Source organism: Caretta caretta, chromosome 1, assembly GCF_965140235.1.
Source record: "Caretta caretta isolate rCarCar2 chromosome 1, rCarCar1.hap1, whole genome shotgun sequence".
Lineage (NCBI taxonomy): Eukaryota > Metazoa > Chordata > Testudines > Cheloniidae > Caretta > Caretta caretta.
The window spans coordinates 304,254,197-304,269,682 of NC_134206.1; the positions used below are offsets into that span (position 1 = coordinate 304,254,197).

At 39.5% G+C, this 15,486-nt stretch overlaps 1 protein-coding gene across 1 annotated transcript in view; it reads right to left on the bottom strand.

The window, feature by feature from the left end:
- SAMTOR (S-adenosylmethionine sensor upstream of mTORC1) overlaps positions 1–15,486 on the bottom strand; it is a 61,811-nt gene that overhangs the window by 20,825 nt on the left and 25,500 nt on the right. The window contains exon 3 of the mRNA XM_048836099.2: positions 12,053–12,226. Within this exon, the coding sequence (XP_048692056.1) occupies positions 12,053–12,226 (174 nt within the window). The remainder of the gene's footprint in view (positions 1–12,052; positions 12,227–15,486) is intronic.

Here is a 15,486-nt window from a genome sequence, read left to right on the forward strand (position 1 = left end):
GGACCCACGGGGACAAGGTTGGAGTTCTGCCACAATATGTAAAGAATATTGCTCAGGTACTACATGAACCAAAAACTGTAGGATGATTTTAAAACTAAGCTTTCCAGGTGCAGCACTTAATTCTCAGTGAGAAAAGTCTAACATGTTTGAAGAAATTTGATTTGGTAATAAAGTTATGGTTTCAAAAAGTACGTACTATGCACACAGTATGATTTTCCATTACATTTTTAACACTATACCCAGGTGCACTGGGAATATCTGGGAGTGCCACACATGAAAAGAACCACTGCAGCACCATATAATGCTTCATGCCTGTATGTGATGTTATCTGCATCAGATCCAGATTGAAATTTAAGCTGTTTTTAAGGCAGAATTTTAACAAGTTCAGTATTTTTACTAGTATTGAAATAAGTTCCCCTGGGCACTAGTTCATAAAAGTTTACTTCTAAAATTATTAGAAAATACAGTAAAACATGAGGTACAGATAAACTGCAACTATTGCAGTTTAACTATATTATGGAATGTAAACTACTGTTCATTTTTTAGACGATGCATACATTCCTTAAAAATGCCTGTAAAAGATCTGAGAAATGAGATACAGCAAATCAATTTTAATATTAGTAGCATCCCAGCGGACCAAAATCATGATGAATTCTCAGTCATTTAAAAGTATTTTCTATCTATCCAGCATGTCAGTAAGAATCACTATAGCATCTGTCAGCTTTTTCCCCTGCAAGTATCTACAATACGAGAAGGGTTCAATTCTGTAACAGCAGCAACTTTAGTCATGTCACAACAGCACGTCAGTTACTAATCCTACAGAACTGTGGATTTATCAAGAGCCTCTAGACTTTTTTTTTTTTGGCTGCAACTGTTGCCAGTATGATTAGTATTGCAGGACTCCAAGAACAAGATTTTAAAACAGAATTAATACTACACATGGTCCCATTAGTTAAGGCCCTATGAAACTTTCCATTGGCTTCAATGGCTAGATGATAAAAATTCACTCCAAAATGAAAGTGACAAATTCTCAGTTGGTGAGAAATTTCCACAAAAATAAAGTGCTCTCCCACAAAATACTGATAGACATGCAGAAACACAAACACCTCTGATATTAAGATTTTTTTTGTTCTCCTATATAACAAAACTGATTAAATTTAAATTAAATTAAAGATTAAAGATTAAAATTAAGATTAAAATCAGATTTTGTATTTAAATACATTTTCTCAAATAAACTATTTAAAATTAAATTTGAAGTTATATTAAGGCCTCAAGTTACTAGAATCTATTAAAATCATTTAAATAAAGTATGCTGTATCAATGAGACTTCCTCAAATTTTAATGAGTTAAAGGGTGCTGCTTTTCAAAAATTATATACAGAATAAGAGGGAAAACATTCTTTTCTGAGGTCAACTCAAGTTTATAAATACGTCACAATGTCAGGTACCTCATTAAGTATCTGAGGGTACATCTTCACTACCCGCCGGATCAGCGGGCAGTGATCGATCTATCGGGGATCGACTTATCACGTCTTGTCTAGACGCAATAAATCAATCCCCGAATCGACACCTGTACTCCACCTCAGCAGGAGGAGTAAACGGAGTCAACGGGGGAGCCACCGCGGTCGACTTGCCACCATGAGGATGGCCAGGTAAGTCGAACTAAGATACTTCGACTTCAGCTACGCGAATAGCGTAGCTGAAGTTGTGTATCTTAGTTCGAACCCCCTCCCTAGCGTAGCCCAGGCCTAAGTCAGATGGGTTTGCAGCTAGGTTTGATTTTTTAAAATGGCTTCTTGTTAAACACAAGTACCTTTTAACATGTGCTGAATACATAAGAAAAAATAAATTTAATCAAAATACATTTTGCATTTAAAACTGATTAAAGAAATATTAACAGTAGTTGATGAATTGACTGTTTCTGGTAGTTATGGGAAGGATTTTCAAGGGTCTTTATGTACTTAAAGATGAAGATAGGTTTCTAGTTTGAGTCCTTCTCCCCCCTCCCCCAAAAAGCACCTAAACAGATTAGGTAGCTATCTGCATTTTCAGGTGCCTAAATATCTTTAAAAATCTGACCCAGTTTCCTTCAAATTTTTAGAATTAGTAGTTCTCATCCTCTTCCATCTCTTTTTTTTATTGGAAAAGTAAGCTTTCCAGCTTTTCCAACTCCCATTCAGTTTCTCAACTTTGAATGAACTAATCCAAACGAAGAAAATGTCCTGTCTACCTGCTGCCTAAACTAAAACCAAAGAGCTTTTCTGCACAACAGAATCTGAAACCAACTATATTTGGACAAATATAAATATCAGCATTTGCTCCATTGTAAAGAATGTAAATAACTTAGGTTTGGGCTACACTGGTGGGGGCGGTTTATGAACTAAAATACGCAACTTCAGCTATGCTATTAGCATAGCTCAAGTCAAAGTACCTTAGTTCGACTTACCTGGCCATCCTCACTGTGGCGAGTCGACCATGGCGGCTCCCCCATCGACTCCGCTTACTCCTCCTGCCGAGGTGGAATACAGGCGTCGATTCAGGGATTGATTTATCACGTCTAGATGAGACACGATAAATCGATCCCTGATAGATCGATCACTACCCTCCAATACGGCGAGTAGTGAAGACGTACCCTTATTCTATATAGCTCATGTATTCACTGACCTTTAACATTCTATGACAGAATCAAAAGTGAAATGAATTAAATTGCATTTTCACATATTTAAGCTTCATCTTTAGGGGCAGAGATACCACTGAATAATTTGTTTGTTCTCCTTTTCTTAAGAACACCTGGAGAACCCCCTTGGCTATTACAGTATAATAACTGGCTATTAGTTAGTGTCGATGCATCATCTTTTGAAGCCTTATGCAGATTAAGGGGTGAGCACACAGCATTCTCTCTAGGCAGAAACGGAGAATGATGTACAGTTGATATTCAACATATGTTGCTTAGTGAGGAGGGAAACCGCTCCTGGGTATGGAGAAGTTGGTGATAGGTGATAATTTTGTTGAATACAGCACCTCATCCTCTAAGTGTTCTGTAGAATTTTCCAGTCAAAACTTTCAGGCTCTATTGTGTGACGGAGAACAATGGTTCTGCACAATCTTTCATATAATGGGACTAAAGATTCTCACATGGGCCAGAGGCCTGATGGAGACACAACATTTTAAAAAAATGAAAGTGTTGCTTGTAATATAAGTCTTCAGAATGTACACTGATTATTGGTCATTGTGATCTTTCATAATCCTCCTCCATCTCATCTATCACAAGAAATCAGAAATCCAATCTTAATATTTTTGCTTCTAATGATCATTTCTCTCTCCCCGCTCCCATCCTTTCCTATATGGTCTGTGAAAATCTTCATCCTCTTCAGCACTTCAAGATTCTGTTCCTAGATTCAATGTCATTAATATGATATCAGCAATAACATTAAGGAGGAACTGTCAGGGTTCTCCTTCCATCTCCCACTCTTCCCTACAGACATACAAGTCAAACTGATAGAGCACTATCAGGATCTCCTGGATGTATATCTCCTTAAAAGGTGTGGATGAGGAAGCAGCTCTCTTCCACTTCATGCCCCAGTGCACTAAGCCTCCTCAGCATCTGAACAAGAGCAGACCAGCTGACAGTTTTCGAAGAGGCTGCAAACTTTGTTAGTGCAAACAGCTACATTTGTAAACTACCAGCTGAACCACTTGGCGATCAAAGGAGATTATGGACTCTAGTTAATTGTTTTATATTTCAAGAACTATAATCTTCAGGTCACGTGTTGTCACAGTGAAAAATATTCTGTATTAGAAGGAAATGCTTTCTAAAAACTAAAAGGTAATTCATTGCCAAAGAACTTGGTTATAGGGGACCTGCAAAGAAACAAAATAGCAGGGAAGAAGACTTTTGTCCTTGTTTCATTACTGGATATTAAGGAGGCCTGGAATGTTTGTCAACTTTTTCTTTTTTTTTTTTTTTTGCATTTTGAGTTCAGGCCTTCAGGGTGGGTCAGACCATGATACTCCATCTAGTATTTTCCCCCATTTTATTAATAGAGAGACTCAGGCTTTGCTCTAAAAATCTCTGAACAAACAAACAAATCTGCTTTCACATTCCAGTGATAAGAATTTATCCTACATGTTTCAGTTTATAATCTCCATTGGTTATCACTCTTAGCTGCTCCTGCTTGGTTACCATAATCAGTGCATTTCTACATGCACAAATGTTCATACTTTTCAGTGCTCAAGCTAGGTAGGGAAAGAGGAAGCTTTTAAACTTGAAAGATTGTTTTAAATTACCAAATATAAGTTTCCTCATCACAAGCATTCTAATGACCCACCATCCAAAAATCCTTTTCTTCTGCCCATTAGTGCTTCAGTGAGGCTGGGTTTAGTTATCCATTTTCTTGTCTTCATACAATGCACATTTATATGCCAGAAGATTAACAATGTATAGCCACAATACACAAAAACAGCTAGCAGGGAGAATGAATACTCCAATGTTTATAAAAACTTTTTAAAAAATTATAGCTGTACTTCAGTCACTAGATAAAGTGCAAAGTCATTAACACTTAACATGTCTGATAAGAGATTCAAATCAGCGGCAGCATGTGCAGATACGGTGTACGTTGTTGAAAATATGCTCAACTCTTCCCCCAGAAAGCGCACCCGTAACTCTTTAGGTATTCTAAAATAGACATGCTTGGCTGGATTCCTTTGAAATTTGATGTTCCTCAAGAGGATGCACGGTAGGGAAGATGACCCAAATTTGGGGTATTTTGAGTTAGGGGTTGCAGAGATACATGCCCCCCATAGCCATTTTTCAAAAAGTTTCCAGGTGGGGTTTTTTGCCCAGAGCTTGAGATCAAACTGTTGATGTGATGTGGGTCAAAACTGTCTCAATCTGTGGACTTTTACCCAAGGCAGTGTATGGCACCCACTAAAACTTTGGGGGACCCAAACTAAACAGTATTTATAAAAATACTCACTTTTTACAGTGCAAATATGCCAATAAAAAAAAGCTAGAGGATTTCCATTCCTGCCATTTGATATGGTTTAAACCTCAACTCTTACATGCTCTAAAATCTGATCAGTTAATTGGATTGCTTCAGTATTTGGTGTGACACATAGGGGAACGGGATAGCATTAGTGATCCAGATTTGGGGACATATGACCAAGGAGTTCCCAAGTTACTGAGTACCCTCTCCCAAAAAAACCCATACAAAAAAGTTTCCTTCTGCTGCCTTGTACTGTTAGACTGAGAGGTTCTAATGGCTGGGTATATCAGAGACCTCATTAAGACTGATGTGAACTCACCCTTCAGTTAACATAACTAAGATTGTGAGTCTGCCAGGAAGGTCATGGATTCTATGACTTTCCGTGACCTCTGTAGCGGCTAGTGCTGGCTCAGGGGCTGCCTGAGCCGGGCAGCCCCCGGGCAAGCAGCAGCAGTTTGGGTGTGTGGGAGGGGGTTGGGGAGTGCAGGGAGGCGCTTACCTCAGGGTGGGGGGCTCCCCAGCTCCCACTGGCATGATCCCCCTTGGTGGAGGGGTGAAGAGAGGTCTCCGTGCCATGCACTGCCCGTGGATCCTGCCCCCGCAGCTCCTATTGGCTGCGATTCCTGGCCAATAGGAGCTGTGGCAGCCGGTGGTTGTGGCAGGAGCAGCATAGGCTGAGCCCCTGCCATGGCCCCTGCAGCCTTGGAGCTGCAGGGACATGGAGCTGGGTAGGAAGCCCCTGCCAGCCCCACCAAACTTCCCCCCCCCAGCACGAGCAGGGGTCCCAGGCTGCACGCCACAGCTCCCTCCCTCCCCACCCCCGGACCAGGCACCCGCCCAGAGCACCCACAGCCCCCCTGCCCAAGTTTTGGTCATGGCAGATATTTTTAGTAAAAGTCATGGACAGGTCACGGGCCCATGAATTTTTGTTTACGGCCCGTGACCGGTCCATAAGAATGGCCACACGGGGTCAGACCAAAGATCTATCTATCCCAGTATCCGGTCTTCTGACAGTGGCTGGTGCCCCAGAGGGAATGAACAGAACAGGTAACCATCAAGTGATCCATCCCCTGTAGCTCATTCCCAGCTTCTGGCAAACAGAGGCTAGGGACACCATTCCTGCCCATCCTGGCTAATAGCCATTGATGAACCTATCCTCCATGAATTTATCGACTTTTTTTAACCCTGTTAGAGTCCTGGCCTTCACAACATCCTCTGGCAAAAAGTTCTACAGGTTGACTGTGTGTTGTGTGAAGAAATACTTCCTTTTGTTTGTTTTAAACCTGTTGCCTATTAATTTTATTTGGTGACTGTCAAGGTTCCTCCCCCACTCTGAACTCTAGGGTACAGATGTGGGGACCTGCATGAAAAACCTCCTAAGCTTATCTTTACCAGCTTAGGTCAAAACTTCCCCAAGGTACAAAATATTCCACCCTTTGTCCTTGGATTGGCCGCTACCACCACCAAACTAATACTGGTTACTGGGGAAGAGCTGTTTGGACGCGTCTTTCCCCCAAAAATACTTCCCAAAACCTTGCACCCCACTTCCTGGACAAGGTTTGGTAAAAAGCCTCACCAATTTGCCTAGGTGACTACAGACCCAGACCCTTGGATCTTAAGAACAATGAACAATCCTCCCAACACTTGCACCCCCCCTTTCCTGGGAAATGTTGGATAAAAAGCCTCACCAATTTGCATAGGTGACCACAGGCCCAAACCCTTGGATCTGAGAACAATGAAAAAGCATTCAGTTTTCTTACAAGAAGACTTTTAATAAAAATAGAAGTAAATAGAAATAAAGAAATCCCCCCTGTAAAATCAGGATGGTAGATACCTTACAGGGTAATTAGATTCAAAAACATAGAGAACCCCTCTACGCAAAACCTTAAGTTACAAAAAAGATACACAGACAGAAATAGTTATTCTATTTACAGTTCTTTTCTCAGCCATTTAAAGAAATCATAATTTAACACGTACCTAGCTAGATTACTTACTAAAAGTTCTAAGACTCCATTCCTGGTCTATCCCCGACAAAGACAGAATGTAGACAGACACACAGACCCTTTGTTTCTCTCCCTCCTCCCAGCTTTTGAAAGAATCTTGTCTCCTCATTGGTCATTTTGGTCAGGTGCCAGCGAGGTTACCTTTAGCTTCTTAACCCTTTACAGGTGAGAGGAGCTTTCCCCTGGCCAGGAGGGATTTCAAAGGGGTTTACCCTTCCCTTTATATTTATGACAGTGACCCTTAGTTCTTGTTATGAGTAGTAAATAACACTTCCTTATTTACTTTCGCCACACCGGTCATGATTTTTTAGACCTCTGTCATATGCCCCCCTTAGTCGTCTTTTTTCCAAGCTTAAAAGTCCCAGTCTTATGAATCTCTCCTCATATGGCAGACACTCCATACCCCTAATAATTTTTGTTGCCCTTTTCTGAACTTTTCCCAATTCCAACATATATTTTTTGAGATGGAGCGACCACATCTGCACGCAGTATTCAAGAGGTGGGCGTACCATGGATTTATATAGAGTCAACATGATATTTTCTCTCTTATTATCTATCCCTTTCTTAATTATTCCCAGCATTCTGTTTTAGCTTTTTTGACTGCCGCTGCACATTGAGCGGATGTTTTCAGAGAACTATCCATAATGATGCCAAGATCTCTTTCTTGAGTGGTAGCAGCTAATTTAGACCCCATCATTTTATATGTATAGTTGGGATTATGCTTTCCAATGTAAATTACTTTGCATTTATCACCATTGAATTTCATCTGCCATTTTGTTGCCCAGTCACCCAGTTTTGAGAGATCCTTTTGTACCTCTTTGCAGTCTGCCTGGGACTTAACAATCTTGAGTAGTTTTGAATCATCTGCAAATTTTGCCACCTCACTGTTTACCCTTTTCCAGATCATTTATGAATACGCTGAATGGGACTTGATCCAGAACAGACTGCTGGGGCACATTGCTTTTTACCTTGCTCCATTCTGAAAACTGACCATTTATTCCTACCCTTGTTTTCCTATCTTTTAACCAATTACCAATCCATGAGAGGACCTTCTCTCTTATCCCATTACTGCTTACTTTGCTTAAGACCCTTTGGTGAGGGACCTTGTTAAAGGCTTTCTGAAAATCTAAATGCACTATCTCCACTGGATCCCCCTTGTCCACATGCTTGTTGACCCCTTAAAGAATTCTAGTAGATTGGTGAGGCATGATTTCCCTTTACAAAAAACATGTTGACTGTTACCTAACAAATCATGTTAATCTATGTGCAGGGCAACCTTAACCATGCATTTACTAATTTTCAGAAGTTTGAGTTTTGCTCAATTCGCCGTTCTGCAGGAGAACATACACCAAACAACTTTGTCATTGTTACTGAAGTGTTTTCCCATTGAACATACAAATAAAATCAGAAAAGCATTTAACATCCTTTAAGTGCTACATATAAAACATATAAAATCTAAACGGAAGCGGAAGAGTAGTTTTCCCTCCCCTTATTGCTTGTTGCTACTTGACTTCTAGGTGTGTCAATTAATGTGGTGTTCTCAGTGTTACCTTCCTCCCTACCCCCTAAGTCAGTGGTTCTCAAACTTTTGTACTGGTGACCCTTTCAAATAACAAGCCTCTGAGTGCGACCGCCTCCCTTATAAATTAAAAACACTTTTATATATTTAACACCATTATAAATGCTGGATGCAAAGTGGGGTTTGGGGTGGAGGCTGACCGCTCACGATCCCCCATGTAATAACCTCGCGACCCTTTGAGGGGTCCCAACCCCAGTTTGAGAACCCCTGCCCTAAGTCTTCCTTCTGTTTGCAAGGGAGAAGAGACTCTGAACATGGAATCTTAGCAAAACTCTTTCCAACACACGTATCACCGATAATAAAAATTTTACAGTAGGAACTTTGTTGATTCATGAAGCAGAAGAATCCATCCCACTCTTCCCTAGCCTTAGTGGGTCTGCCGAGCTAACAGCTGTAAAAAGTAAGTAGCAAAACCCTGAATCAGCAGGCCTGACTCAACGCGCAGGGCCTGTTTAGGGAGATATTTTTACTCTGATAGCTCAGAACCATATTTTAAACCCAATTGACCTGTCATTGCAGTTTCGATCCAGACAGCCTTCTAAAACTTCCCACAACAGGATGTCTGCAGCTGCATTCCGTTACCTCAGAATACAGTGCTGGTACTCAAGTTTCGTCATTTTTGAAAGAACCTCACAAATTGAGATTCTTATATTTATTATACTTAGAACTACTCCTCTCTCTAATCATTAGAAACCTTAAATGTACCCACTGTACACATACCTTCAAGCTTAATTCTCTCTGCACAGTCACCTGCTTAATTTGTCACACCGAGGTCACCTAAGTGCAAAGCTGACGATCACAGAGTATATGCAACTTTCTACTCAGCTTAATAGTGTCATGGACCATTGATTCAGACTGGTGCCTCTTGTTCCCATTATCCCGCCAAACTGCCTGTTCAGATAAGTTGTACTGGCTGGCTTGGTACCACTGAGTGTTCAAAAACTGCGTGCTGGATCTGTGTGCGATTATCTATTGTGCATAATTACAGGAAGTTGATATTTTGTTGTGACCGCATAATTGAAGTATTTTGTCTAGCTGAACTCCCACTGTTCTTAGGTTTGCCTCTACTATTACCACTCAAAATGCTGGTAAGAGGGACTTTCCCTGGTAAAGTGCTTTTCTTATCATTTACGAGCCACATGATTTCAAGCACTGAATCCTGAATTCTTATGCATTAACTACTTGCAGCTCTGATGGACAAAGACAGAAGCAACTCATATAGTATCCTCACAAATGGAAATGCAATTGTGTGCGATATGAAGACAGAAAAAAAATCACTCCGTAAGAAAAAAGTAATGACAAACAACTATGCATCTAGCTAGATGTAGGGAGCATCAAGGAGATGATACAAGTAGGTATGGTCTCATTTAACATCCACATTATTAAACAGCCTTTAATTCAGATACTAAATCAAGCCTCCTGTTCTTTCTAGCACCTCAACACCAGGAAAACCTCTTAATATATGCAAGATTCTATTCTTACTGACCTTAAATATTATGCATGCACACACTGCTGCACAATAGGAGACAGAACAGAGCAGGGGCCCTGGGAAGAGTGGACTAGAGCAGGGGTTCACACCTCTTCCATCCCAAAACCTATGCAGGAAAATTGGAGAGGGACCCATCTCCTCCTGCTTTCTAGTCTGTCTCTGGAGCTGATAAAGAGTCAACAGTTAACTTGTTCACCCCCCCCCCCCAAAATTCACCTGCCAATATTACTGTTTAAACCAGGGGTTCTCAAACTTGATCTCAGGGGGTCACAAGGTTATTACATGGGGGGAGGGGGGGTTTGCAAGCTGTCAGCCTCCACCTCAAACCCCAGCATTTATAATGGTGTTAAACCATTGCCTCCAGCATTTATAATGGTGTTAAACATACACACAAGTGTTTTCATTTATAAGGGGGGGTCGCTCTCAGAGGCTTGTTATGTGAAAGGGGTCACCAGTACAAAAAGTTTGAAAACCACTGATTTAAACTGTTATTTAGAAGTTAAGTGTCTAACCACCTAATCTTTGGCCCTGTTCACTGGATTTAATAGATAAATACAATGAACCAGGATTCATTTCTACTTGATTTTTTTTTTTAAGTTAGGTGAACATCTCTTCATTTTATATGCTATACTGTATTAACTCCTTGACTAACTTATTTTCTACTGATGAGCAAGTGTAACTCAGACAGAGTAAACAAAATTTTGAAGAGAATAATTCTTAGTTTGAATTTGGGGGAGGAGTGAAGAAGGGGAGAGAAATCAGGGTTCTGATGGGAACTCAGGTTGCAACCTCAATTATGTAGTGGATACTGCACATCTCCATAATGCAAAATAATATTAGAGAACAAATTGTTTTCTGTTTTGTTTCTAGCCATTTTGTACAGAGACACTTAGGACATGTACAAGTTATTTTAACAGAGTTAAAGGCACAAAGATACTAACTGATGTGGACACAAGATATTCATTAACATTACCAACCTGCCCTTCATTTCCCTAATTAATAATACATACAACTTGTTCACAGAAGATATGGCACAGAAGTAAGATCTAGAAACGCTCCTGAAACTGCTAACAAAATACTGTGGCAGCTAAGCAGTCATAAGAGTTGACCCATGAATTTAAGAACATAAATTAAATTGACTAATTTTATTTTTAAAAGCATATTAAAATTGAATGAGTATATTTATGTAGTCTCATTACTCTACTATACTTGTTGTACAGTATGAATGTCTTCCCATTATAATAAGGTGGCAGAAATTTTAAACTATAATAAAAGGTACAAAAGTTAGTGCTATTCTAGGACCAAAAGTTTAAAAAAAAATTAATTTGAGTTAAGGTTGAAAACAAGTCAGAATATTGAGGGAAAAATACCTTAGAAAAGTAATGCATTTGTTATTTATTTATGTACTTTTAAAAATAAAAAACGCAGGAAACCAAGAAGTTCCAAAAAAGTTAGACTTTAAGAAGTCATTTGGAAGTACACAGGTAATGTCAAAGAACTTTGCCCATTTTTTTTGGTAAAAGGAGCGTAATCTTAGGCACCCAGTCCATATTTAGGCAAAGTGGATTGAGTTTCAAGAGTGCTAAATACTCAGCAGTTTCCCACTGAAGCACTTTCCTCTTAAATGTTCCCTTTGTCCAAACCCAAATTGTATTATATATCACACCAAGAACATTAACAAGATAGAAGTGTTCCACAAGTGATGAGAGTTTTTCCTTAAATTAAAAAAAGACTACTGTCAATCTCAGAATAAATTATGGGCCACTATTTTTGTAACATTAGCTTCCAAAAAATGTGATGATACAAATATTTTCTGAAGCATATTAATATATACTTACTTTTTTTTTTAAAACTTTCTTTCCTTTTTTAAAAACTATAAAAAGTTGCATTGGAAATACATTAGGGCAATGCAATTTCACAGAAGTCAATGTTATACGACTGGGAAAAACTTCTCTTTTGCAAACTTTTTTTTATTATAGCAAAAAGTTACAACTTACTCCTCTGATATGGTTTCATGATTTGTAAAGCTGAAGTTGGATAAAGGTTCTTCAATTTTGGGATTCTGGAGAACATTTAAGGCTGAAGTGGTCTTAGATGCAACAACTGCTCTTTTCTCATCTTTTTCAAGTGCTTTTCTCTTTCCGCCATTTTGAAAATATTCTCGGCATACACTAAAAAAGAAAATATCCAAAGTAATATTTCAGCAGACCAGTGGTAATGAGGGTTAGCAATACTTATAACTATAGGTACCTTGAGTTTACATGTTATCTAAAACTTGCACGTACATTAATTATTATTAAAAACTGATTATACAAGCTTCGAGATTATCAAGACTTTTGTAAAAGTTATTATTGGGGTTTACCTATATTAATTTGAACTCAGCAGCAGCATGACAAACTGAGAATGAAGGAAAAAAGAATTTTAAATGGAATTCATTAAAGGATACAAACACTTAATAACTAGAGTTTCATAACAAAGTCCCATATTAAAGCTACAATACATATTCAAAGAGGAAAACCCACAATGCTACCTGTAGAATGCATTGTTTCCAATAGTTTTCATAAGGCACTTATTATCCTCATGTCTTTGGCCATTTATCTTCCATTCAGATCACATATGAAATGAGGAGTGGCTTAATTGCTTCCAGACGTTTTGATCCAGAGGCAGCAGTCAAAAGCTAGATTAAGTTAATGTGAGGTATATGGATTTTTTTCCCTTTTGGATAAATTCCGTATTATCTATACATAAATGGATCCTACTTTCAAGGAGAGGGAATGTGGACCTAATGAAGATATCCTTATCAGAGCTACAATTAGAAGTATATTCAACCTTTTCCCCCACTTACAAACTAGCTCTGTAGTCTCCAGAAATGGGGAGGCTTAGCAAGTACTTGTAAGACACTTATTGGAAAGGAGGAATATAATCCAGTCATAAGGTGTAGGTAAACTAGCCAGAAAGCAGAGAAGACTTAATTATAAGCATCAAGACCCATGAGGGCAAGAATACAACTGTTTATATGCATATATTAGCGCTATCAACCAGAGCACAGAAGGGATTCACCTTTGGATAACAGAGCTTTTCCCTCTATTATATAGCTTTGCTATTGTTGACTGTGTCATGGGTCATTGTAGGCTCCCAGGTTAAGAACAGAAAGGCTGGAATTGTCTCAGCATATAGGATAATATAAAGCCTTGTTTGTACTAGGAATCTTGTTCTAAAACACAATGAAGATTTTTCAACTTCAAGTTTCACATGATATAAACAACAAGTAAATGTTTAACTGCTTTTTTAAACTGTTTTTTCATAGCTCAGAGGCTTTGCATCTCTTCTTACTGAGAGAGATATTGGTTTTGATATAGGGATCTAATTTCAGGTTCTTAGACAGTTATAATGTCTAAAACAGATTATGAACTGAGACAGATGTCAAAGATTTTTTTGCAAGAACATCTTTGGATGCAGTTTCTCCCATTGAGGATTCCAAGGATTGCACTAGAACAGAGAGATCTTGAGATTATTCTATCAATTACCACAAGTTCAATGTTCTGATTCTGTTGAAGCATTAGAAAAGCAATTTATGATTTTATTAGGCCAGAAGAATTTTTAGATAGTTCTGCTGATCACCACCTTACAAGTGAGAGAAAATCCAGACTGGCATTAAAAAAACAAACAAACAAAAAAAAACCCCGAACAAGACAACATGAAATTCCATCTGTATCTAATTTAGGGCCCACTTCACCCCTTCCTTCTTGAAGGAACATAAGTAAATTTCAGAACCAGCCAAAGCATCTACACTTAAAAGTTTTCTTAGCATAGCTATGTTAGATACCATATAGCTATGCTAGAAAAAGCCCTAGTGTAGATGCAGTTATACCAGTAAAAGAGTGCTTTTGCCATAACTTATTTTGCTTGCAGAACCAGATTAGCTATAAAAGCTAAAACATTCTTTTGCCAGTAGATGCTATTTATATACAAGGAGGATTTTGCTATAACCACAAAACCTCTAAGTGAAGACTTGATTTGGAGTTATTTTCCAAAATGTGTCTTTCTGCTTCCCTTTATATTACAAAGCTATAGTCTTAAATACAAAAGAGAAGTGGGAACACAACAAAAAAAGTAGAGTCTGAGGAAAGCACAGGCAGGGTATAGGATTAATGTATTGTTCAAGCTTATTGCAATAGCACTCTAAGGTCATGGGGTCCAGAAATGCTTCTGGAATTCAGTAGACAAATCTTGTATCAATCCTATAACTAAAGGTTTCCAAGGTATTCCCTGAAACAATCACATATACAGGGTAAGGCAGTCTCCTTATTTTAAAGCTGCAAATAGTCAGTATCGATCACCATATAGTTAATATTTTTTACAAACCATGAAGAAATATTTCAATTAAAGAATAAAAACATTATATAATCAAAAATGAAAGACACACATAGCATCTAGTTTATGAATTAATCTCAAAATATTTTTCAACCTCCCCAACTAGGCAGCGGAAAAAGTTTAAAAAATAATCTGCATAACTGTCACTCTTAATACCAAAGAAGAGTATAGATGGTTTCCCTAATGCGGGGATGGACAAACTAAGGCCCAAGAGCTGTTTTAAGCTGGCCCGCGAGCTCTGTCCAGGGGCTGCACCACACGGCCCGGACCCACTCTGGTGCTCCAGCCAGGGCGCAGGGTCAGGGCCGCAACATGCAGCTCCCGGAAGCCGCGGGATGGCCCCACTCCGGCTCCTACACATTCCAATGGCCCCCTCCGGTGCTCTAATGGGAGCTGTAGGGGCGGTGCCTGCAGATGAGGCAGCGTGCAGAGCCACCTGGCCACGCCTCCGCATAGGAGTAGAAAGGACATGCCACTGCTTCCGGGTGTCGCTTGAGGTAAGCACCGCTCGGAGCCTGCACCCATGAGCCTCTCCCCACACCCCACCCCCCTGCCTCAGCCCTGATTCCCCTCCCGCCCTCTGAACCCCTCGGTTCCAGCCAGAGCACCTCCCTACACCCCAAACTCCTCATCTGCAGCCCCATCCCAGAGCCTGCACCCCCAACCAGAACCCAACCCCAATTTTGTGGGCATTCATGGCCCGCTATAAAATTTCTATTCCCTGATGTGATCCTCAGGCCTCCAACATTTTCAGAGTTTTCCACTTCTGAAGAGAAACTTATGATACCTAACTGTACCAACAATAATTTCTTTTTCTATGTAATCAAAATATTTATTTATTTTTAAAACTATTTTCATTCAGTTAAGCAGCAGGACACAGGAAGGGCCAGTATCATGTGCCCCATCACCTCTCTGCAGATCAGTGATACACAGAACAAAAGTTTGAGAACTCCTGGCCTCTAGAGATGAAGTGAGGAATTGCAAAGTATTTTCTCAGCACTTATATATTGTTTGACGTTTGGGATTATGTGGACAAAGAGAAAAAGGAGTACCTTTC